The 25,863-nt window shown below is 40.9% G+C and overlaps 1 protein-coding gene across 2 annotated transcripts in view; it reads left to right on the top strand.

Moving 5' to 3' along the window:
- LOC109933180 (exportin-5) overlaps positions 1-25,863 on the top strand; it is a 61,983-nt gene that overhangs the window by 11,956 nt on the left and 24,164 nt on the right. For both annotated transcript variants that reach the window (XM_048600922.1, XM_048600923.1), the window contains exons 9-20: positions 721-820; positions 1,562-1,645; positions 2,710-2,835; positions 3,855-3,945; positions 4,615-4,743; positions 12,891-13,006; positions 14,324-14,479; positions 17,550-17,591; positions 17,680-17,769; positions 20,153-20,352; positions 24,196-24,295; positions 25,521-25,702. In XM_048600922.1, the coding sequence (XP_048456879.1) occupies positions 721-820; positions 1,562-1,645; positions 2,710-2,835; positions 3,855-3,945; positions 4,615-4,743; positions 12,891-13,006; positions 14,324-14,479; positions 17,550-17,591; positions 17,680-17,769; positions 20,153-20,352; positions 24,196-24,295; positions 25,521-25,702 (1,416 nt within the window). The remainder of the gene's footprint in view (positions 1-720; positions 821-1,561; positions 1,646-2,709; positions 2,836-3,854; positions 3,946-4,614; positions 4,744-12,890; positions 13,007-14,323; positions 14,480-17,549; positions 17,592-17,679; positions 17,770-20,152; positions 20,353-24,195; positions 24,296-25,520; positions 25,703-25,863) is intronic.

The raw sequence follows: 25,863 nt of genomic DNA, 5'->3' as shown, positions 1-25,863 counted from the left end.
TTTCAGTTTAATCAACTCATGAATTTGTGTGGTCGTAGAAACTATAGAAATCATAAAATCCATAGTGTGGAAGCTGGCCGTTTGGCCCATCGAGTCTGCACTGACCTCACCCCCTCACCCAAACCCAACCCACCCCACCCCACAACCCTATCCCCGTAACCCTGTGTTTATCATGGCTAAGCTACACATCCCTGGGCATTACAGGGCAATTGAGCATGGCCAATCCACGTAACCTGCACATCTTTGGACTGTGGGAGGAAACTGGAGCACCCGAAGGAAGCCCCCACAGTCACGGAGAATGTGCAAACAGTCACCTGAGGGTGGAATTGAACCTGGGTCCCTGGCGCTGTGAGGCAGCAGTGCGAACCACTGAACCACCAAGCTGCCCTGTTAATGCTTTCTAAGCGTTTTGTTAAATAATAACCTTTAAGCATAGAAACTTCCCTGTTTTAAAAAGCAGGGTGGAATAAACCACAAAATAATCAGTAGTCCTTAAGAAAAATGTCTGTAGTTGTGGACTAAATTGAACAGTTATTTAAAAGATCCATTACAGACATGATAGCTTGTTATTCACATTCTACATTGTAATGTTATATCCCACGGAATGCCGTGGGAACTGCTGGTTCATGGTTATATATTAGGACTGATACCAATTGCTCCCTCTCTCTTTCGCTCCCTCTCTCTTTCGCTCCCTCTCTCTTTCGCTCCCTCTCATTACAGAACAGCTCATGGAGCAGGGCTTGTGGAACAACACTACATGTTTCTAAAGAGGCTTTGTCAAGTTCTTACAGCACTCGGTGGACAGCTGACAGCGCTGTGGGTAAGTTGAGCATATTGCAACCACTTTTAGTGGTTCTTTTTAAATTACCACTTTATTTACAGTAGAATGTATTTGTTTAGCTGCGCTAAGATATGTGTTTGAGACAAATTGGTGGAATGTAGCAATAACTCCACAGATGCTGACCAATCTGTTCCATGTTTGTACTGTTTAGTATTTGGTTTGATTTGTTGCATTATGTTTTCCATTCATTTGATTTCAGATTGGCTATAAATATAATTGATATGCAAATCTGTGCTTATCTCTGGTTTCAGTTCAACCAAGAGCTAATGAGGATACATATTGAACTGTCAGATTTTCTGAACTTGTGGTAGTGGCTTGATTTTACATTAAAATACAATTGGTGTTGATTCTTCCTGAGATGTGTGTGTCTCAACATAAATACTTTTTTTAGTTTCAGACGCTAAATATTTTAGAAATTCATCAGACTAATTTGTAGGTTTGTTTTTGTGGTAGGTGAAAAGGTTTCGTTGTTTGTTTCAAAGTCTGTTGATTAAAGCTTGTAAAGGCAAAATAAAAATCATCTCTCAAGAAAGTTTTGACACAGCTAAAATACTTCTTGTGCTTGTACTACTTGCTTCATTCAGTCATTATTGGAGAGTCCTCAGCAAGACCATGTTGTTTAATCAACCGCTCCATAACAATGAAAGGTGAATTTAACTTCCACGAGTCTTTTTTTTGTTTAGTATGCTTGTCTAAAATTGAACTGAATTTTATTTTCAGGGAAGCGACAAAGATGTCGGCCAACCTCCTAATTTCAACAAATATTTACAAGCATTCTTGGCTTTCACCAATCACCCTAGTCAGGTAATTTTCTTTGTGCATGATGGAACTTGGCAACAATGAGTGCTTGAATGGACAAAATTCATGATTGCCTTCAGTTCATATGTGGTGGGAATAGATAAAACTTAATAAATGGTCTGGATTCATAAGCTTAATGTAAAATTGTTTTTAAACTTGCAAATGGTATGAAAAGGAATTGCAGATCAGAATTTTGAGGAAGTTGAATAAGGCATGCAAGTATGAACAGTGCAGTTGAAATTTAATGCAGGCACCCAAAAGGGAAAAATAGGTGAAATCCATTCCTTATAAAGGGATTTGAAGTAGCATCAAATGAAGATGATCATACTGAACTATTGCAATGTCACAACAATGAGTTAATACCTGGTTAAGTATTTTGCCAAAACCGCAGAAGTATGAAGTGATTATGTCAAACTGCACAGTGTTGTCCAACTAGATTTTGTCCTAAATGTTCAAGCATTTGCCAGCTTTGTAGTCAGTGTCAGTTGTTTTGCGTTTGAGGAAATAGACAAAACCCCTACCGCAATGGATATGTGTGAGTAGTTATCTTGCAGCAATATCTAAGAATAAGAGATAGAGAGCCAAAAGTATTAGTTAAACTCTAAATGGGAAGTCTATGTTAGTGGTCATGGGTTAAAACTAGTAAATTAAAGTTTTCAGGGCTGATGTCAGGAAATCTTTGTTGTTCAACAATGTGTAGGATAAAGGTTAAATTGTAAAACATTAATGTACAACATTGTTAAAATGTTCTTGTGAATTGGAAGTAACTGATTAGCCTTCCAATTGTGATTATTGCATGATCATGTCTTAAAATAATTGCCTGATTTTCAGTAGCCCAGTTGTCACAATACCCATGCCTTTTCATGTTTTGAAGTAGGCAGGTAGGAAGGAGACAGGTGTTTAGGTTAGATGCAGATTGATGGTGAGCCATAACCAAATTCTCCCAATAAATAAAGAAGCTAATAAAATTTGTAAAAGTGAAGAGTTATACAGAATGACATTTCTTTTCTTCTGACAGTAGATGAGGTAGAGTTTGAAGAAAGCTGATGTCAACTATTTCTTTTGTTCAGTATTTAAGATCATCAACTCAGATAGCCTGGTGTTCGTTTTTAAGACATGAGCATGTCTCTAAGGACCCTGTGTTGCTGGAGGTCATTCCACAATTGTTGCACGCAACAATGGCTAATCTTTTGAAGGTATGTACACCAGCAGTTTCCATTTCTTCTGAGTTTTCTCCTCTTATAGGAGTGTAAAGACTGTTTTCTTATTTTGCATTTTTAAAAACTGGACTGAAATAAGAAAGAATTGCTTAAAGTGTTTCAAAGAGCGGCTGAAGTTTTCAAAGCAAGGAACCTGACACCAATTGTACGCATCATGAAAATAACTGTTTGACCAAGCAATAATTAAAGGTTGAATTGCAGATGATTTGGAGCTGGGGATTGGTGGGTTGGGTGAGCGTGTGCTGATGCAACGTTTGCTGGCAACAAGGAGTTGATTGGCCTGTGGACCAGTGACCCTTTATCAATGATAGATTTTTTTTTTTGCCTGTTAATAACTGTTGTTGGTTTTCAGGCTCCTGAGTAGCTTGGAGCTGGGAATAAATTATGAAGTGAATAAATGATCATTTGGATCACTTAACTCAAAGCAAAGTGATGGAGATTCACTTTTAAAAAGAATTAAGTTTTGCTGCAGTTGTCTTTCTTTGACTATGGAAGCCAACTTCAGTATAATTGCGGCCCTGAGATTTTTGAAGTGATACGAAGGCAAGTTGAATTCTTTCCTTTTGGCATTAGTGGTGTCCATTCTTTTCCCTACCAGGAAGATAAAATTCCGATCCTAAACTGAGAAGAATAAAAGTCTACTCCAGTGCTGAATTTCCTGTTGTCTCTTGAGCTTCGTGGTTGTATCATCCATTGTGCATTGAACTTGTGTAGTTTTTATTTGTTTTCTTGTGAAACGTGAATTTTGCTGAATGGACCAGCATTTATTGCCTGTCCCTAGTTTGCTCTGAGAAGGTTGTGGTGAGCTGCCATTGCAGTCTACATGCTGTAGCAGGAGAGGGAATTCGAAGATTTCAACCCAGACATCCATTAACTTAGACCTTTGAAGTTCCCTGCATTTCCCTCCATTGATTTGGTTGAAATTGAATGCAGTTGAAAATGCATTCCAAGAAATTGTACAGATTTTTTTTGTAATGGACTTCTCTTTTGACTAGGTTGGATTTCCTTCCAAGAGTGACAGCCCAAGTTGTGAATATTCTCGTGTGGATTTTGACAATGATGAAGACTTCAATGCGTTTTTCAATTGTAAGTTCAGTGTGGTGTATTGTTACTTTAATATATTGCAGCATATCAAAAAATTCTGAGTGAAAGTGCTACGGTTTGAATTTCCTCTTTAAACAGACTAATTTATAATGCTCCAACAGTTTGTGTATTTGTTTCAAACTTTGCATGTCTTGGAATTTACAACACATTTGGGGAGATGATGGCCTCGTGGTATTATCGCTGGACTGTTAATCCAGAGACTCGGATAACGTTCTGGGCACCCGGGTTCGAATCCCACCACGGCAGATGGTGGAATTTGAATTCGATGAAATATCTGGAATTAAGGATCTAATGACCACAACCTCATTGCCGATTGTCGGAAAAACCCATCTGGTTCACTGTCCTTCAGGGAATGAAACTGCCATCCTTATCTGGTCTGGCCTACATGTGACTCCAGACCCACAGCAATATTGTTGACTCTGAAATGCCCTCTGGGGCAGTTAGGGATGGGCAATAAATTCTGCCTGGTCAGCGTTACCCTCATCCAGTGAATGAATAAAGGAAAAAAAAACCTAGCATTTTGAGTTTACCCTGTTGGTATTGGAGAATTTGAGCTCGATGTAGAGAACAGTATATTTATTCGAGTAGCATATTGAAGCATTTTAAAGTTTTTTGTTTTGTTTATTCAAGTTAACTGTTTTGTTTTTGCAGCATTCCGAGCTCAACAAGGAGAGACCATTCGACTCTCTTGTCGTCTGTCACCAATGACTGGATTCAACATGGCTTCTGAGGCCCTGCAGTATCAGCTTACGGCAGTCATTGATGTTGGCCCTACAATGTGTAAGCTGTTAAGCATTCCCTTTCTGTTTTAATTATTGAGACGTTTAAGAAATATTAGGTACTGTTAGAATTGCTTAGATATTATAATTCATTATTTGAATTATGTATTATATTGGTTATTGAACCTGGCCATAAATTACTTGCCTAATTCTAAATGAAGAGTTGGAAAATTTAGATGCACTTAAGTTACAAAATTGTTTTTAACTGTGATTGTGTATTTCTGCCTAGAGTTCTGAAATTATTTCATGGATAAATTTAGGTATTAGCTGCTTCAAACAGCTTGCATACTTTTTCCAGTGTTCATCTCTTGTGAACAGATTAAAAAGTGTTGTGCTTTATCAGCAATATTCTACCCAAAAAGAAACTAGTCTGTAGACTTAGGCTTTTGCATGTGAGAGATGATATGAAATGGAAATTCCCATTGTCATTCTCAAGTAAGTCTGATGCAATTAGAGTCCAGTTCAGCCTGCGTGAACTCTACAGTATTAGTACTTCAAACTATATCTATGTTTCTATCCATTTAACAATAGAATATAAATAATTTACAATACCGTATTGCCTTTCAGGGAACGCCAAAGAACTTTGCAATGAAGCACTTTTGAAGTAAAAACCAAAAACCTGGCAGCTGCTTAGTGAGTCAGGCAGCATCTGTAGAGAGAATAAGTTGGGCCAATTTATAAGTGCAACGTGTTTTAAACAAATGAAAAGAGAGATTGTTGGAAACAGCAAATTGAAGGGCATGTGCCAGGGTGGATAAGCAATGAAGGATTCGTGGTCCAAGGTCACAGTAAGTGATGTTGGGGCAAGTAAAGAAATAAACTATGTCCAGAGGAACTGTAAGACCATAAGATATAGGAGCAGAAATATGCTATTTAGCCCATCACTGTGGCTGATGAGATTCCTCCTCTTCTCAGAGGGTCGTCCCTTCGTTCTGAAGCTGTGCCCTTTACTACTAGTCTCTCCTAGTGGAAACAGCTTCTCCGCATCTATATCCAGGCCTCTCAGTATTCTGTTTCAATCAGATCTCCCCTTATCTATCTAAATTCCATCCAGACCCAGAATCCTCAACTGCTCCATTTGGGACAAGCCCTTCATCCCTGGGATCATTCTTGTGAATTTCCTCTGGACCCCCTTCAAGGTCAGCACATGCTTCCTTGGATATGGAGCTTAAAACTGCTCATGTTATTCAAAATGTGATCTGACTAGCACCATACACAGCCTTAGCAGTACATCCTTTATCTTGTATTCTAGCCTCTCAAAATGAATGCTAATGTTGCATTTGGCTTCCTAATTGCTGACTGAACCTGGATGTTAACTTTAAGAGAATTCTGAACTAGGACACTCAAGACCCTTGTGTACTTCAGATTTCCAATGCCTTTCTCCTTTTAGAAGATAGTCTGCACCTCTGTTGTTCTTACCAAAGTGCATAACCTCAGACTTGACCGCATTTTATTTCATCTGCCACTTCTTTGTCGACTCTCCTAGTCTAAGTCCTTCTGCAGCCTCCCCACTTCTTCAAAGCTATCCATCCATCCACTGATCTTAGTGTCATCTGCAAGCATTGCAACAATGCCCTCAGTTCCTTCATCCAGATTGTTCATGTATAATGTGAATAGTTGTGGTCCCAACACGAACCCCTGCAGAACTTCAGTAATCACCAGTTGACTGATCACCTGAATAAGTTCCCTTTTTCCCTACATTTTGCTTTCTGCCAGTTAGCCAATCATATTGCCATGTCAGTACCTTTCCCCTAACACTGTGGACCCTTATTTTATTTAGCAGCCTTGTCAAAGGCCTTCTGGTAATCCAGATACATCACCTTCAATGTCTTTCCTTTGTCTAACTTGCTTGTTACCCCTCAAAGAATTCTAACAGATTTGTCAGGCATGACCTCCCCTTGATGAAGCTGTGCTGACTCAGCCATGTTTTACCCTGCGCTTCCAAGTACTTCACAATCTCAACCTATATAATTGACAGTAAAATCTTACCAGTGACTGAGGTCAGGCTAACTGGCCTATAATTTCCTGTCTTCTGCCTGTCTTCCCTCTTAAAAATAAGTGTTACCTTAGCCATTTTTGTTCTTTTCTTAATGGTGCATTAATAACCTGTGAATATGTTCAGAAACTGACCACAGTAATCAAATTACAAAAGTAAAACTTGCGATCTCTCAAGATACGTTTCACTCCAGAATCTAACTTGTTCAGTATGACCATCAGCTGGGATCACAAGATTAAACTAATACCTGGAACGGGAAGGTTTACCTATGAGGAAAGATTGCTCAGGCTGGGATTGTACCTGCTGAAGTCTAGAAAAGCAAGATAGGACTGGATTGAAACATGTCAGAGATCCTGAGGGTTCTTGACAGGATGTTAGTGGAAAGGATGTTTCGTCTTCAGAGAATGTCGGTCACTGATTAAAAATGAGGTTGACTGTGTTTAAAACAAGATTTTTGTTTACTGAGGGTAATGAGTCTATACCTGTATTTGAGGTAGAGGTAAGTAGATTTTTAATAAATAAATGGATGAACAGTTATTAGGGCTAAGTGGGAAAGTGGAGTAATTGGATCAGCCATGATCATCTTGAAATTTGGAGCAAGCTTGAGGGTCTAAGTGGCCTACTCGACATTCATGTGTGTTTATCAGCCAACACACTGGACAAACTCTCTGCTGCCTTTCTGGAAATAATGTCTCTGGATCTTGTATGTCCACCGGCATTGACCTTGATTTACTTTTGAGGGGCTTAGCTGGTGTTGGAAAAATTGATGTTGTTTCAGCGGCGGGAGTCGGGGAGGAAGCGCGAGGGCAGCCTGGGAAGGTGAGCTTTTCGATTATTAAAGTCTTATCTCGCGTGACTCCATTTTTGGAGTAAGTGAGGTAATATATTTGGGCGGTTGCTTTACCCGAAACACTCACTAGGTAGTGTCTCCCACCCATCCTCCTCCTCTAACCAAAAAAGAAGGTTCTGAGCGCTGATTTGGTAAGGCTACTAGTTTTTTTAATTTGTCTGGGAATTCAGAACGGTGGGAATGGATGTTAGGGCAGTTGTATGCTCCTCCTGTAGAATGTGGGAGGTAAGGGTCACCACTAGTGTCCCCACTGACTTCATCTACGGGAAGTGCACCCAACTCCAGCTCCTCGGAAACCGTGTTAGGGAACTGGAGCTGGAACTTCGGATCATTCGGGAGGCTGAGGGGGTAATTGAGAGGAGTTACAGGGAGGTAGTCACACCTCAGGTACAGGAAAAAAGTAGATGGGTTACAGTCAGGGGATGGAAAGGGAACAGTTAGACAGTGCAGGGATCCCCTGTGGCCATTCCCCTCAAAAACAAGTATACCGTTTTGGATACTGTTGGGGGGGACGACTTACCAGGGGTAAGCCATGGGGTACAGGTCTCTGGCACAGAGTCTGTCCCTGTTGCTCAGAAGGGAAGGGGGGAGAGGAGGAGAGCATTAGTCATTGGGGCCTCCATAGTTAGGGGGACAGATAGGAGATTCTGTGGGAACGAGAGAGACTCGCGGCTGGTGTGTTGCCTCCCAGGTGCCAGGGTCCGTGATGTCTTGGATCGTGTTTTCGGGATCCTTAAGGGGGAGGGGGAGCAGCCCCAAGTCGTGGTCCACATAGGCACCAACGACATAGGTAGGAAAAGGGATGGGGACGTAAGGCAGAAATTCAAGGAGCTAGGGTGGAAGCTCAGAGCTAGAACAAAGAGTTTGTTACCCGTGCCACGTGCTAGCGAGGCGAGGAATAGGGAGAGAGAGCAGTTGAACACGTGGCTACAAGGATGGTGCAGGAGGGAGGGATTCAGATACCTGGATAATTGGGGCTCATTCTGGGGTAGGTGGGACCTCTACAAACGGGATGGTCTACACCTGAACCAGAGGGGTACCAATATCCTGGGGGGGAAATTTGCTAATGCTCTTCGGGAGGGTTTAAACTAATTCAACAGGGGGATGGGAACCTGAATTGTAGCTCCAGTGTACAGGAGGTTGAGAGTAGTGAGGTCATAAGTAAGGTTTCAAGGTCGCAGGATTGTACCGGCGGGCAGGAAGGTGGTTTGAAGTGTGTCTACTTCAATGCCAGGAGCATCCGGAATAAGGTGGGTGAACTTGCAGCATGGGTTGGTACCTGGGACTTCAATGTTGTGGCCATTTCGGAGACATGGATAGAGCAGGGACAAGAATGGTTGTTGCAGGTTCCGGGGTTTAGATGTTTCAGTAAGATCAGGGAAGGTGGTAAAAGATGGGGAGGTGTGGCAATGTTAGTCAAGGACAGTATTACGGTGGCAGAAAGGACGTTTGATGACAACTCGTCTACTGAGGTAGTATGGGCTGAGGTTAGAACCAGGAAAGGAGAGGTCACCCTGTTGGGAGTTTTCTATAGGCCTCCGAAAAGTTCCAGAGATGTAGAGGAAAAGATTGCAAAGATGATTCTGGATAGGAGCGAAAGTAACAGGGTAGTTGTTATGGGGGACTTTAACTTTCCAAATATTGACTGGAAACGCTATAGTTCGAGTACTTCAGATGGGTCAGTTTTTGTCCAATGTGTGCAGGAGGGTTTCCTGACACAGTATGTAGATGGGCCAACAAGAGGCGAGGCCACATTGGATTTGGTACTGGGTAATGAACCAGGCCAGATGTTAGATTTGGAGGTAGGTGAGCACTTTGGTGATAGTGACTACAATTCTGTTACGTTTACTTTAGCGATGGAAAGGGATCGGTATATACCGCAGGGCAAGAGTTATAGCTGGGGGAAAGGCAATTATGAGGCAAGATTTAGGATGCATAGGATGGAGAAGGAAACTGCAGGGGCTGGGCACAATTGAAATGTGGAGCTTGTTCAAGGAACAGCTACTGCGTGTCCTTGAGAAGTATGTACCTGTCAGGCAGGGAGGAAGTGGTCGAGCGAGGGAACTGTGGTTTACTAAAGAAGTTGAATCTCTTGTCAAGAGGAAGAAGGAGGCTTATGTAGAGATGAGGCGTGAAGGCTCAGTTAGGGCACTTGAGAGTTACAAGTTAGCCAGGAAGGGCCTAAAGAGAGAGCTAAGAAGAGCCAGGAGGGGACATGAGAAGTCTTTAGCAGGTAGGATCAAGGAAAACCCTAAAGCTTTCTATAGGTATGTCAGGAATAAAAGAATGACTAGAGTAAGATTGGGGCCGGTCAAGGACAGTAGTGGGAAGTTGTGCGTGGAGTCCAAAGAGATAGGAGAGGTGCTAAATGAATATTTTTCGTCAGTATTCACACAGGAAAAAGACAATGTAGTCGAGGAGAATACTGAGATACAGTCTATTAGACTAGACGGGATTGAGGTTCATAAGGAGGAGGTGTTAGCAATTCTGGAAGGTGTGAAAATAGATAAGTCCCCTGGGCCGGATGGGATTTATCCTAGGATTCTCTGGGAAGCTAGAGAGGAGATCGCAGAGCCTTTGGCTTTGATCTTTATGTCGTCATTGTCTTCAGGAATAGTGCCAGAAGACTGGAGACTAGCAAATGTTGTCCCCTTGTTCAAGAAGGGGAGTAGAGACAACCCTGGTAATTATAGACCAGTGAGCCTTACTTCGGTTGTGGGTAAAGTGTTGGAAAGGATTATAAGAGAGGATTTATAATCATCTAGAAAGGAATAATTTGATTAGGGATAGTCAACACGGTTTTGTGAAGGGTAGGTCGTGCCTCACAAACCTTATTGAGTTCTTCGAGAAGGTGGCCAAACAGGTGGATGAGGGTAAAGCGGTTGATGTGGTGTATATGGATTTCAGTAAAGCGTTTGATAAGGTTCCCCATGGTAGGCTATTGCAGAAAATACGGAGGCATGGGATTGAGGGTGATTTAGCGGTTTGGATCAGAAATTGGCTAGCTGTAAGAAGACAGAGGGTGGTGGTTGATGGGAAATGTTCATCCTGGAGTTCAGTTACTAGTGGTGTACCTCAAGGATCTGTTTTGGGGCCACTGCTGTTTGTCATTTTTATAAATGACCTGGATGAGGGCGTAGAAGGATGGGTTAGTAAATTTGCGGATGACACCAAAGTCGGTGGAGTTGTGGATAGTGCGGAAGGATGTTGCAGGTTACAGAGGGACATAGATAAGCTGCAGAGCTGGGCTGAGAGGTGGCAAATGGAGTTTAATGTGGAAAAGTGTGAGGCGATTCACTTTGGAAGGAGTAACAGGAATACAGAGTACTGGGCTAATGGTAAGATTCTTGGTAGTGTGGATGAGCAGAGAGATCTTGGTGTCCATGTGCATAGATCACTGAAAGTTGCCACCCAGGTCGATAGCGTCGTTAAGAAGGCGTACAGTATGTTAGGTTTTATTGGTAGAGGGATTGAGTTTCGGAGCCATGAGGTCATGTTGCAGCTGTACAAAACTCTGGTGCGGCCGCACTTGGAGTATTGCGTACAGTTCTGGTCACCGCATTATAGGAAGGATGTGGAAGCATTGGAAAGGGTGCAGAGGAGATTTACCAGGATGTTGCCTGGTATGGAGGGAAGGTCTAATGAGGAAAGGCTGAGGGACTTGAGGCTGTTTTCGTTAGAGAGAAGAAGGTTAAGAGGTGACTTGATAGAGACATACAAGATGATCAGAGGATTAGATAGGGTGGACAGTGGGAACCTTTTTCCTCGGATGGTGATGGCTAGCACGAGGGGACATAGCTTTAAATTGAGGGGTGATAGATATAGGACAGATGTCAGAGGTAGGTTCTTTACTCGGAGTAGTAAGGGCGTGGAATGCCCTGTCTGCAAAAATAGTAGACTCGCCCACTTTAAGGGCATTTAAATGGTCATTGGATAAACATATGGATGATAATGGAATAGTTTAGGTTAGATGGGCTTCAGATTGGTTTCACAGGTTGGCGCAACATCGAGGGCCGAAGGGCCTGTGCTGCGCTGTAATGTTCTATGTTCTATGTTCTATCTTCCTTTCAGCTGACCCTGCATATAACTGTTAAATGCTTCAATGCATGACACCTGCCTTCTCTCTAAGTTTCGTGATTCTTGCTAGTGAAAGATGGCATCATTTCAGATTTAACCCTGAGTTATTTGTATGCTTGATGCAAAGCTGCTAAACGTTTGAGGATACTTCCTCACTCTGTCTGCTGTTTACTAGCTTTTTTGTGGTGGAACATTGCTGCTATGATGTCTGATCTGCCAGTAGTCACTGGTTATGACTTTGGTCTGCTTCACTCACCAGCTCAACTACTATACTTTGTGAACAAAACTCAGCTTGGCTTTTAGACAGTTCCTTCTTGTGCTCTGACCCCTCCCATCTTGAGATATCTCTTCCAGGATTCCCTGTCTACTTGGGGTTCTCTGTCAGTCTGAGGCCCAGAAATCCCTTTACGTATCTGTTTTCTGTCTATGTGCCAGTCGTCCAAGCATCAAACTCCCCATTGTGAGACCTCTTTACAGCACTTGAAGAGGAAAATCCACCTAGAACCAATTGTCTGTACCCAGGATCAAGAATTATTGTGTCTTTGTGCTGTTCTTTTTTGTTTTAAAAATATTACACAGTGGCAGTTGCAGCCACTTAATGTACAATTTTACTCCGTAGTATGTGTTAGTATAGGTTTTTATTGACTCAATAGCAGTAGTATGCATCATCTACAAGATGCACAGCAGAAATTCAGTAATGTTCCTTAGACAGCACCTTCCAAACAATCTAGAAGGGCAAGGGCAGCAAATAATTGGGAATGCCACCACCTGCAAGTTTACTCACCATCCAAACTTTGAAATATATCTTTGTTCCTTCATTGTCCCCTCATCAGTAAATAGAAAACTCTCTCCCTAATAACACTGCAGTTCTCCCTACAACAAGTGGTATGCAGCTGTTCAAGAAGATAGTCGCCACCATCATCTTGACAGCACTAGGGATGGGTAATAAATGCTGGCCCAGCCAGAGGTGTACTCAACCCGTGAATGAACTTGTTAAAAAAAAGTAAATAAATTGAATTCATTGTTAGGTTGCACTAATTTCTGGGAGGTGGACTGTTTTATCACAAATTACATTTTCCATGAACTCAATTCATTATTTTCTTTATAAACTAATGGTTCCATACGGTCATGGTTCAATGCATCATTTTAGACGTTTCTATCTTATAGATAAACTATTCAATGATTCTCTTTGTCAGTGGTTTAGATTTTCTTTTTCCTTCCACAGCTAAGACCGGCAAAGGTTTGTGCTCTATCTTTTCACCATCTTTTGTGCAGTGGGATGCACTGACCTTCTTTATGGAGAGTGTGATGAGCCAGCTATTCAGAACCATGGAGCCTGAGGTGCGTGAATAATCAGAGCCAGTACTTGCTTGGGCAACCTTCCATTTTAAACGGCAATAATCATTCCAATTGCAGTTCTGACATACAGAATGGAAGTAAGCCATATGGCTCCTTTGCCCATTAATAAGATCATAACTGATCTGGTACATCAACTCCATTTTCCTACCCTACCCTCCGATTTCTTTCATGCCCAAAAATTAATTATCTTATATACTCATAGACTGAACATCCACAGTGTTCTAAGCTGGAGAATTCCAAAGGTCTACTACTCTGAGTAAAGAAATTTCTGTTTGTCTGAGTAGTAAATGGGCACACCTCTTGTTCTGATTTTCCAGCCATTTGAAAACTCAGGATTTACTTTGAGTCCTCCTGAGAATTGTTTTATTGTTTTTAATGAGATCATCTTTCAGTTCCTAATCTCTATATCCCTAACCTACTTGATTTCTCCTCATAGAACACCCCTCATCCCAGGAGTCAATCTAGTGAGACTTTGTTGCATTGACTTTAATGTGTTTGTAATTCATTTGGTGTTCACACAGTTCCAAGTGTGTTTTCAGGAAACATTGCTTCATGATTTATTAAGATCACAATTGTTGGTAGTCCACAAACATATACTTGTAGGACAGGAACTTAAATTTGCAATTAAGAAACTAGAATGTTAGTCCCTTTCCTCTTGCCTAGTCCTTGCCTGTTGAGCAAATGCCATATATTGGGGGTTCACTATGTTCCCATTTTCTATCTTTTGCTTTTGGGAAAGAGCTGTGTGGAACAAAATACCAACTTTAATTTGGTGCATTGTCACAGGACTGTGGCCATGCTTGGCAGCAGCTTTATTCAAACGTTCAGCCAGAATTAAAGCTGTGGCAGTGTTTTTATTTTACTCTGTTTTCCATCCCTTTCTCCTCCATTTCGACCAGAGAGATGGGTATCGTGCCTTCTCTCACCCATTGGCTGCTGGGTTTCACTGAACTCGGTGGTACTGGGGTATTTTGGAGGAGACTAGGGTGACATTTTTGGAGATGAAGCAAATGTCCTAATTTTGCACACGACTGTAATTAGACTTGTATATCTTCAAAACCAAGCATTTAAATCTGGGCTGTGATGCATGTTTACTATTTTTATTTGTGTGGAGAGAGAAATTGGGAAGTATAATTTTTAAAATAATTTAAAAATATTTTTTAAAAATCCTAGTTCCTTAATGGAACCAATTAGAATTTTAGAATATCATTTAAAATTTTAGTTACCATTGAATATTGTTTGACTGTTGTGAAGATGAGAAATGGCATCTAGATACCTAACTTTTTGTTTGTTTTGCAGCAACTTCCGGTGGCAGATGGAATTGAGCTGCTAAAAGCTGTTTTAAGTTATCAAACCCATGATCCGCTCATTCTATCATGCATCCTAACAGCTGTGTCCACACTTTCTCCTTTCCTTCTCCATGATGCCACTGTCTTACCACAAGTCCTCGAAAAGGTATTTTGTTTTTTGCGCGCCAATCTGTAGAACTTTTGGAAAAACTGATTTCTTCAAATTTGCTGGCATAGTTCCAAAAATGTTGACAACTGAAATGCAGTCCCCCTAAAGGTTAATCAAGTCCACTGTTCTAAGTCTTACTGGAGATGATTTGTTGTAAACTGTAACCCATTAACCTTGCATATGACAAAGGAGAAAAAGTACAGTAAAATTTCACAATTTGCGTGTCTGTCCTTCTGAGTTTGCTTATCTGTATAGTACTTACTATATACCTTTTTCATCCTTTGCGACTACAGTGTTCACTCATGCTTAGTTTTTCACGAGTAAACTTATACTTTTATGCATGCATCATGCATTGCTTACTCTTGCTGTTGCCCAGAGTGCATTCCCTGTGATCAACTGGACTTTACTGCAGTTAAGATGTGCAGTTGGGTGTCAGCTTGTCGTCCCTTAACCTCTAGCTGTTCTTAAAAAATTCCATCAAATGTGCAATGGATTGGGAATACTTGAAGTATGAAGTACAGTTATTTTCAGTGATGGCTTTTGTAATGTGACAAGACAAAGTAAGCTCTATGGTGATGGAAATGCAGTGGCCTGGAAGTGGTATTATCCTGAGGTTCTAAAAGACTGAAGTATAGCCAGTGTTATTGCTATGTTTAAGAAGGGCCAAGGGATAATCCAGGAAGTTATCAGCTGGTGAGCCTCATAAGTAGTTTGGAAATTATTGAAACAGATTCTTAGAATCAGGCTTTACTCGCATTTGGAAAAGAATGGATGTATTTGGGATGGTTAGCATGACTTTGTGCAACGGAGATCTTGTCTTACAAATTTGATTGATGACTTTGAGGAAGTGATGAAGATGATTGAGGATGGGGCAATAGATGTTGCCTACATGGACTTCACTAAAGCATTTGACAAGGCCCCCCACGGTAGGCTGGTCCAGAAGATTAAGTTACACGGGATACACAGGTGAGTTGATAAATTGGATACAAAATTGGCTTGGTCATAAAAAGACAGAGGGTAGTTGTGGAGAGGTGTTTTTCTGCCAGGAGATCTGTGACTAATGATGGCCCACAAGGATCAGTGCTGGGACCCCTGTTATTTATAATGCATAAATTGGATGAAAATATGGTGGTCTGATTGATAAGTTTGCAGAAGACATGAAAATTGGTGGAGTTTTGGATAGTGAGGAAGGTTATCAATGGATACAGCAAGATCAGTTGGAAAGTTGGGTGGAGAAGTGTCAAATGGAGATTAATGTGTGAGGTGATGCATTTTGGGAGGTCAAATGGAGGAGGAAAATATACAGTAAATGCAAGACTTTTAGGAGCATTGATATAAATAGGGATCTTGGGGGTTGCATTCCATAGCTCCCTGAAAGTGACAACACAAGTGAATAAGGTGGTAAAGGAGGCATACATCATGTTTGCCTTCATTGATTGGGCATGGAGTATAAAAGTTGGCAAGACGTGTTACAGCTGAAGAAAACTTTAGTTAGGCCACATTTGGACTATTGTGTGCAGTTCTGGTCCTACCATAGGAAGGATATGGAGGCTTTGACGAGGATGCAAGAGAGGTTTATCACGATGTTGCCTGGATTGGAATGTATCAGCTATAAGGAGAGGTTAGACAAACTTGGATTATTTTTGCTAGTATGTCGGAGAGTGAGGGGCAATCTGAAAGAAGTATTTCAAATTATGATGCATGGATATGGTGGAAATGTAAAATACTAGGGAGCAGAGGTTTCAGGTGAGGCGGAGTTCGAGAGATGTGCAGAATATGTCTTGTTTTACACAGTGGTAGGTGCCTGGAACGTGCTGCCAGGGGACGTGGTAGAAGTACATGGAGTAGCAACTTTATGAGCATTCAGACAGACACATGAACAGGCAGGAATAGAAAGATCTGGACCAAGTGCAGGCAGATGGAATTAGTTTAGAATTGTATCATGATTGGTGTAGACATGGGCTGAAGGGCCAATTCTATGTTCTGTTTGTCCGCTTTTCACTTCTCCACTCTAATAAAGGAAACTGTGTTCTTTGATGCCAGCTTTCGGTATTTTAGATTTTGGTGCATGGATTTTGGTATTTGAACAATTAATTTTTGGCTTGGGACTGTGAATATTATTTTCAGCTTTGAATAATGAATTGTATTGCATTTCACACCACATGCTAATATGCCTCAATATTTTTACCCATTTAAAAATTATCATGGTGAATATAAGACAATGAATATAAACAAATTTAAGCTAATCAGGCGTGCAGTGTGGGTTTTGCGTATGTTGGTAGCTACATATATTAGTACACACTACCATATTCTTTGTATACAAATCATCTATATGCACATTGCTTATCTTATTTAGTTGAAACAGGCACAACAACCATTTTCTGGTTTATTCCCCAGAGTCATGTCTAGACGAGTGTCAATCTGTATGGTTTAAATTGAAACAAAGCTTGGTAGTTGATTGTTAGTGACTCTTGAACTGGGGTGCATTCTCCATGATAGTGCTTCTACCTATCTGAGTCCCATATATGCCAACCAGTCACTGCTGTCTACATGTACAGTGTAAAATGCTTCCATTTTACAATAATATCCTTGCACATATCCTGATGAGTATAAAATGAAAAGCTTCAAACGAGTTTTTTTTTCTCAGCTGCACTCTGGTTCTGCAGTACCAAGTGTCTTTTAATGATACTCCTAAATCTGTAATTTACCCAATTACATCAGTTAATACACTGGTGATAAGACCCAATGGAAAAGGAACAAGAGAAGCTCAGTGGCTCATTGAGTCTGTTCCACATTCAGGATGATCACTGCTGATCCTCCACCTCACTACGACTTTTGTACCCATATTTCCTGTATTGTTTGACTGTTGTGAAGATGAGAAATGGCATCTAGATACCTAACTTTTTGTTTGTTTTGCAGCCCTATTTCATGTAGCCCTAACATCATTTTTCTATCCGAACCTTGAGTATGGTTAGTGCACAACCCTCTGGGGTGGACAGTCAAAGGTTCGCAATCATATGAATTTCAGCTAATCGCTCTAAATTTATTCTAATTTTTTTTTCTTTAGCTCTTTGCATCTGCGACTTTCGAAGTGGTCGAGGAGAGCCAGGTAGGACAACTTTCTTCACTAAAAGAAGAAAATAGCAAAACATTGATAGCAGGTCTGTACTTAGAATGTGCCTCTATTGGGGTTACAGGCTCCAAGAACAAGAGCAGTGAAAAATGTTCGTAGGCATGCTTGTTCGTCTATTCTCAAGATGTGCAGAGATCACCCAGAACTGATAATGGTAAGTGCTGAAAGGTCTTACTGTTCTCATTTTGTGCTCACTCGAAGAGGTTGATTTTGCTTTTTTTCTCTTGGTGATTTTTGAAAGTATTATCTTAAACCAGCATATACTAAGCGTTATGTAGCCATTCCAGTCCCAAGCTGACCAGACTGAAACATTTAATACTTGGGGCGTAAACGTTTTAGTTGGTCAGTTTCTTTTCTTTTTCCTCTTTTCCCACTTCTCCAAACTGTTAACTCTTTGCAGCGTCTATCATGGTCCTGGGCTTCTTCCCTTACTCTCTCCAAGTGGCCTTCCTTTGTGAACCTAGACTGTGTTTTGTGGCCGAGCCATTTTGTCTTTTCGTAAGCTTATGAAAAGATAGATAACTTATAAATTATGAATTAATATCTTTCAGCCTATCTGTTCTGGCCACAGGGCTTTCAGACTGTTTTCCTGGTTCAGGAAATTTCTGAATTTTGTTAAATTTGTTAATATAATCTAGAATGACAGTTGTGCCTGCAGGTTACTTCTGCACTTCATCTGGGGTCATGATAGCTCAATGGTTAGCACTGCTGCCTCACAGTGCGAGGGACCCAAATTCAGTTCCAGCCTTGGGCGATTGTGTGGAGTTTGCATGTTCTCCCCATGTCTGCATGCGTTTTCTCCCACAGTTCAAATATGTGCAGGTTAGATGGATTGCCCATGCTGAATTGACCGTAGTGTCCAGGGAAGTTGCAAGGTTTACAGGCATTGGGGATGGGCTGGGTGGGAAGCTGTTTGGAGAGTTGGTGTGAACTTGATGGGCAGAATGGCTTGCTTCCACACTGTAGAGGTTCTATGAAACAGATCAGATCATTTTTTTAAAGTTGCCTGGTAGTCTTTGCTGAAAAAGATATTTTTGGATATCTGGCATGGGCCACAAGTTGGTTAGCAGACAGTAAACAGAAATTAGGATTAAATGGGTCTTTTTTCAGAGTGGCAAGTGACGACAAATATGGTAGTGCAGGGCCACAGCTATTCACAATATATTATCAACAATTCAGATGTAATCTAATGTTTACAAATTTGATGGCAACACAAAACCGGGTGGGTCACTGGTGAAGAGTGTGTCAAGAGCCTTCAATGCAATTTAGACAAATTGAGTGCCTGGTCAAATGCATGGTGGATGTAGTACAATGTGGGTGAGTGTGAAGTTGTCCACTTTGGCAAGTATTACTTAAATATTAGATTAGTAAATGTGAATGTATAAAGGAACCTGGGTGTTCTTGTACACCTGACATTGAAAGCCATCCTACAGATGCAGCAAACAGCTAGTAAGGCAAATGGTATATTGACCTTCATTATAAGAGGCTTTGAGGGCAGAAGGAAGTCAGAACAGCTCTATATGGCCTTGGTGAGAGCACATGTGGAGTACTACGTGCACTTTTTTGTTTTCCTTTTCAAAAAAAGATGTACTTGCCATAAAGTGAGTGCAGTGGAGGTTCACCAGTCTGATTCCTGGGTTGGTACGTTTGGTGTACGTGGAGCGATTGAATTGACTGGATCATCATTCACTCAAGTTTAGAAGAATTGAGAGGTGATCTAAAAGAAACATCTAAACTCTAATGGGGCTAAACAGACTGGATATGCAAATGATGTTTCCCTGTACATGGGCAGAGGTTCCCAAACAAAGGTTCACCATCTCAGGATATGGAATAGGCCAATTTGGACTGCGATGAGAAGAAATTTCTTCACTCTGAGCGTGGTGAACCTATGGAATTCTCTACCACATGAGACTGTGGAGGCAAACTGACACAATGTTTAAGAAAGGAATAGATTGCTAATGGCTAAAGGTGTACAGAGGTATGGGGAGAGAGTGGAAAGATGGCATTGAGAGAGGATCATCAATGATCAATGAATGCAAAGCAGGCTCATTGGGCAGAATGCCTACTCCTGTTTTATGTTTCTGGGCTGTTTCTTTTTGGCAGAGTCACCTGTGATTCTGGCAGATAATCTATAGGTAGACAATTTGCCTTTGTTCCCCACAGAAATGAAATTCATCAGTTTAGCCTTCTGAATTAAGAGCATACATGGATAGAACAAAGGACATGGTGTGACATCAGGGTTGCAATTCTGTGCAGATGGATGATGGTGCCATAATTGCATTGAGAATATGCAATTTGTTATAAAACAAAGGGGTCAGTAGGGGAGGGTGAGTTAGCAGAGTGCTCAAATTCGCATACTACATGTGCTAATCATCTTCGTCTTGAAGTACAGCCATTTCGACAAATTTGGTCTCACCTTTTTAGAAGGGAAGCTGAAGTGTTTGCTTAATTGTGGTACCATTCTTATTCTTTGCACAGGATTTGTCCTTCTAAAAAAGAGTGCAAAAGTTTGATTTAAATGGTTGTTCTATTTTTAGCCGGTGTTTGAAATGTTCTATGCCCATGTCAAGCGTCTGCAGCAAGACGAACGGCAACTTACACAGTTGGAGAAGTGTGCTTTAATGGAATCTCTGGTTCTCCTGAGCAATCAGTTCAAGGATTATGAGCGACAGAAAGCCTTCCTAGAGGAACTCATGGCCCCTGTTACTAACCTTTGGTTGTCTGAGGAGATGCAGAGGTATGCTTTTGAACAGATATTTTTGTGGGTGATGATTGGTGTGCAGAAGTGCATGTTTATAACTGCTGCATATTGAAGTGTATTAATTAATGAAATTAATATGCCTTTATGTAATTAATTCCAAAAGTTATAACCATTCTTAAGTTGAGATCTAGAACAAATGAAAGCTGACTTTAAATGCCAACGTGACTGTTTTAAACAAACTTTACATAAATTTGGTTCTAAACGATTTGATTAAATTTTGAGACATGGCTGAATGGCCAACTCAGCACCAGTCTTTGATAAAAGTGTAAGAAGACATACTGTAATGGATATATGGCTCAAAAGAGGTCATATCATCCAACCAGTCTATGCTGGTCTGCACATGAACCTTCTGTCTTTTTTTCATCTAAATCCGGTCTAGCTTCCCTGCAACTACCACTTGTGATAAGAAATTCAGTGTTCTCCTCATACTTTGGGTAAAGCTTTTTTTTTCTGAATTGCTTACTGGATTTCTTGGTATCTGTGTTAATTAAGGGCCTCCAGTCATCCTCTTACCCATGTGGAAACATTGTTCCTATAATCATTCTACTACAACATTGGTCCGACTTGTCTGCGTTGGGATGTTGTAGGTCAATTTTTCTGTCAATTGGTGGACTCCGTGAACACGTTTTGGAAAGAGAAGGTTTCGCAAAACAGAGAAGCGACCTTCAGGAAAAAAAAATCCAAAGTAAACTTTAATTTAAATGAGAGACTCATTAATAAAAATGTCTGTTTAAAAGTGCTGAGCAGCAGAGCAATTTGTCTTTTTAATTATAACGCAGATCTAGGGAGAGACAGAAAAGATCCCGTGATAATGAGGGACGGGGCTAGTGGCTGTCTCACACTCTCTTTCGCTGTTATTCTCTATTCTCTACTATTATTGCTAGACTATTAATCCAGAGATCTAGTTAATGTTTGGGTAGCTGGGTTTGCATCCTGCCATAGCAGATGGTGGAATTTGAATTCAAATGGGGTAAGGGGGAAGCAAAAAAATCTGAAATTGAGAGTCTAATAGTGACCGTCAAACTGTTGTCGATTGTAGGGGGACGATCCCATCTGGTTCACTAATGTTCTTTAGGGAAGGAAATCTGCCATCCTGACCTGGCCTGGCCTCTGTGTGAATCCAGACCCACAGTGATGTGGTCTCTCTTGACAATTGGCAACAGGCAATACATGCTGGCCTAACTCATCATGCCCACATCCTGTGAAGGAATTTTTAAAAAATGCCAGATTTAAGTTCATCTGTCGTGCTTTACCCTTCAAAACTTTCTGCTATCACAAGCATCGTAATTGACTTTACAGCAAACATTTCATATTGAAATCAGAATGGCCATGTTTTTTTTCCCCAATTCAAATTAAGCTTAAGTGACACTTTTGAGCACACTGTTTGAATCGCTGATTACCGTCCTGACCAAGTCGCCAGTTGGTGTCCTGTAATGCTAACTAATCAGAGCAGCAAAAAGCTGTGTAATACTAAATGTATTTGATTTGGTGTCCCACTGCTGTTTTAAATGCTTCCTTCATTGTGGCAGCACCTGCACGAAGAGGTTGAGAGCCTTCTCTTGCTGTGGGTTCTGAGCTTTTGTTCCACGCCTCCCTGACAACTCGAAACCTCTTTCTCCTGCATCCTTACCACAAATCCCACCTTTTGACATGTCCTGCCAGAGCAGAATCTCTGTCACTGTCCATGATGTGTTGACCTTGGGCTGCATTAAACAACTCGGGTTTTCACAGCTTGCTGCTCTTCCAATTGGAAGCTAATTCACTTTGTATTTGCTGGTTAGTACGTAAGGAGAAAACATGAGTGACGTGGTCTCTGATTGGAGGAGCATCTCCTTTCAGCACCTTCCACTTGTGTGTCTTGTATTTGGAATCTTTGATAGGCGACATTGTGGCCCATGGGCTGCCTTTTGAACCAACTTTCTTCAGTGCAACGAACTGTAGGTCATCTTGTCATTTTCTTTTTTATCTGAAGAAAAGAAACATATCTTATCTATAATTACCTGACATGTATCTATGCATTTTGTCCTTGTAAACCTTACCCACGTCACCTCCACTGGTCACTCTACATCCTTTCTGTAATATGGCAGCAAGAACTACTTGCTAGACTCCAAATAGTGGTTTCCATAGAATCCCTAGAGTGTGAAAGCAGGACCATTGAGTCCACACCCACCCTCTGAAGAGCATCCCACTTAGTCCCACACCCCTACCCCTGTAATCCCACATTCCCTATGGCTAACCCACCGAGCTTGCACATCCCTGGACACTAAGGACAATTTAGCATGGCTAGTCCACCTAACCTGCACATCTTTGGACTGTGGGAGGAAACAGGAGCACCTGGAGCCAACCCATGCAGACATGAAGAGAATGTGTGAACTCCACACAGTCGCCCGAGGGTGGAATTGAACTTGGGTCCCAGGTGTTGTGAGGCAGCAGTGCTCACCCCGTGGTCCACCAAGGTTAATTACAAGTTTAGCATACCTTCCCTACTTTTTCAATTCCCTGATTCTAGATGTGAAGTATAGTGCTTGGTTTAATTTTTATATGGCCTTGCTAATCTGTAATGCAGCCTTTGGTAATATATTGATATATTTGTGATCCAAGATCCTTTTCATCCTGTACTCTATGTAAACTTGCACTTTTCGAGTAAAAGTCTCCCTATCAAAGTTTAATACTTCATATTATCCTGTTTTGAGCTTCATTTGCCATTCTTCAAGTTCATTAATGTTTTCTAATAATTTCTGGCAATTGTCTTCAGCATTTGCAAATTTAGAAATTTTGCTTTTGTATCAAGTTTACATTGCTAATGCATATTACGAACTGTAGTTGGCCCAGCATTATCATTGTGGGACACTACTTCTCACCTTTCTGCCACTGTGAATTAATAACCTTTTATTTTCCCCACACTCTCCAGCCAGCAATCTATTCAGCTCCGTTTTACCTGATTCTTCATTCTCTGAATTTTTTATTTGTGTGGTATGAAGGCTCAGATAAATTGTCTACTGTATTGCCAATGCCTATCCTTTCAGCTACTTCCGTTTATAATCAAAAACATCTAAGAAAAACAAAGCAAGATTTTCCATTTTCAAGTCCATGCTGATTTGTTCATTGTATTTTTGCTTCTCGATGTTCTTTCAGTGGGGATTCCATTAATCTTTCCGAAGACTAACGTGATGCGGACTGGTCTATAGTTGCAAGGGATGTGATCAGCTCCCTTCACCCACCTCCATCCCACATGCACAAATATAGGAATTACACTATCTGTAATTAAGTAGTGACTTCGTGATGCTGAATTTTTGCTTTTAAAAACCTGTAGATTTTAGGAGCAAGCAACGAGTCAATAAGAAAATGAGTTTTAATTGTTTTGCTTCAGTTCATGGTAATTTATAGAGGGAATGAAGGGTTAAGTTGGTCAAAGTATCTGGAGCTTTGAATGAAATGAGAGGGGTATTCAGAAAAGAAATAAAGCTTGATTTTTCTTAAAGCTAGAAAAAAGTGATTCTCATGATACTTTACTTCTGGCATCCCCTTTTACCTTGATTGTCTCGAACTGCAAAAGATGTGAAATGTCCTGTTTGCGTAGAACAATAGGGTCTAAGTCTTGAATAGATTTGAGATTTGCAGAAAATATTGCTGAGGGCAATGTATTGGTACTGGAGATAATTTTGAGTTTTATTAGTGGTATTTCAATTGGAAGTCTACCACTTTGCATTTCTATGGTTTTGGCATTTTAAGAGCATGGGTCAGTTGATGAACAGTATAAATTTTGAAGCTGACCATTTCATTTAGTGCACTAAACTTCATGATTATTTTGTGTTTCAGAGTGCTTTCAGATCCAGCGATGTTTCTTTCCTACATTGGTGCCGATGTCACTCCAGATGATCCCATTAGAGAAGATCCAGCAGGCATCAACAGATCTCGGGTATGTATATTTTGTGGCTAAACTATGCCTGTGGAACTACACATCTACCTGGTTGTGTGTTATTCCAGGAGGATGGCTAATTTACTGCCGTCATGCTAATGCTGTTTAAATTCAGTTGTACTGGAAAATCGTTTTAGTTTTATGATACCACTAACACATGTCCTGCTACATTTTATGAATGTTCAGATAATTTGTCAAAAATCATCTTGTATCCAATCTTAATTTTAGAGTCCGTGTAATACAGGAATCCTCTTAAGGGATGGTCATGGAACATATCAAGGCCTGCTGTTCACGATCTATGATGAAGACTTCTACCAGTAGTCCTGAACAAAATATTACAAATATTGAAGTACCGTGAAGTGTTCTTTTTTTTGTAAAAACAGGGAGGTGGGCGAGAGATAAACAAGCTGTGTGAAATATATTTTTGAATTACAAGAAAGGTTATGTCAAATTGATCACAGTATGATGATATTTGGACAAGGAATTGGGGTTGTACAATACAGTTGCTTAACTTTGAGATACTGGTGACAATGAAAACATTGTTTTGTAATTGGAAATAAGCTTCATTTGTCAGGAGTGGCATTCCGTTATGGTGGATGGAATCTGTTATGTTGGATTGTTGTGGAATAATTGGTATATTTTTGGTATTATTAAAATAAGGACCTTGAAGCATGGTTTAAGTTGTTGTTTATTTCAGATTTTAATGGCAGGAGATGCCGCAGGTGTGCCTTTTGGGAGGGGAGTGTTGAGCAGAAAAAGATCTCTGTTCACAAAATGTACTTGCATAGCTTAAGACTGTTACTGGGCCAAAATGTACAGGCCATGTACAGTAGAAATTAGGAAAAGTCTGATTTTATTCTTGTAATCTTATGGGTGCCAATTCTATGTCTTGTAAAAGCAGTAGATTTGGACTGCATCTGGACTTGATTGTATTTTTACTGTTTGATTCCGAAGTCAAAGATACTTATGTATGTTTAGCATGGAGTACTGAAAACCTGCGTAGCACTGTGTAATATCACATTTTGAAATTCTTGGCACATTCATGCACATTGCCCGCCTTTCCCGCCACAAAAAAATTCCTGAGCAAAGCCCACTGTTCCTAACTGCTGCAGTCAGCAATTTGTTGCCACAGCTGCCTGGAGGTAGTGATCCCCAGATACTGCTGGTAAAGATCAGTGACATGTTGCGAGAGCTTTCATCTCTGCTTTTTACCTTATTTTGACAGATCAGCTTGTGTGTTTACACCATACTTGGAGTTGTGAAGCGGGCTCGCTGGCCTACTGACCTGGAGGAGGCAAAGGCCGGAGGGTTCGTGGTTGGATTCACACCCAGCGGGTCTCCGATCTACCGCAACGCCTGCACTGAGCATGTCATCAAACTTCTTGACAACCTGCTCGCCCTGATAAGGTGAATCAAGTTGGACAAGAGTAGCAGCACGTAAACCAAAGCCATTATACCAACACTGGATCTAGGCCAGGAAAACATGGTCTTGAACCAGTGAAAAGTAAATGTCAAGACAAGTACACTATCAGCTCGTCTGTATAGTGATCTTTACAAAGTCTTTCATA

Source organism: Rhincodon typus, chromosome 9 (assembly GCF_021869965.1).
Source record: "Rhincodon typus isolate 14 chromosome 9, sRhiTyp1.1, whole genome shotgun sequence".
Lineage (NCBI taxonomy): Eukaryota > Metazoa > Chordata > Chondrichthyes > Orectolobiformes > Rhincodontidae > Rhincodon > Rhincodon typus.
Note: the sequence above shows the minus strand (reverse complement) of the source record. Positions and strands in the feature narration are given on the sequence as shown.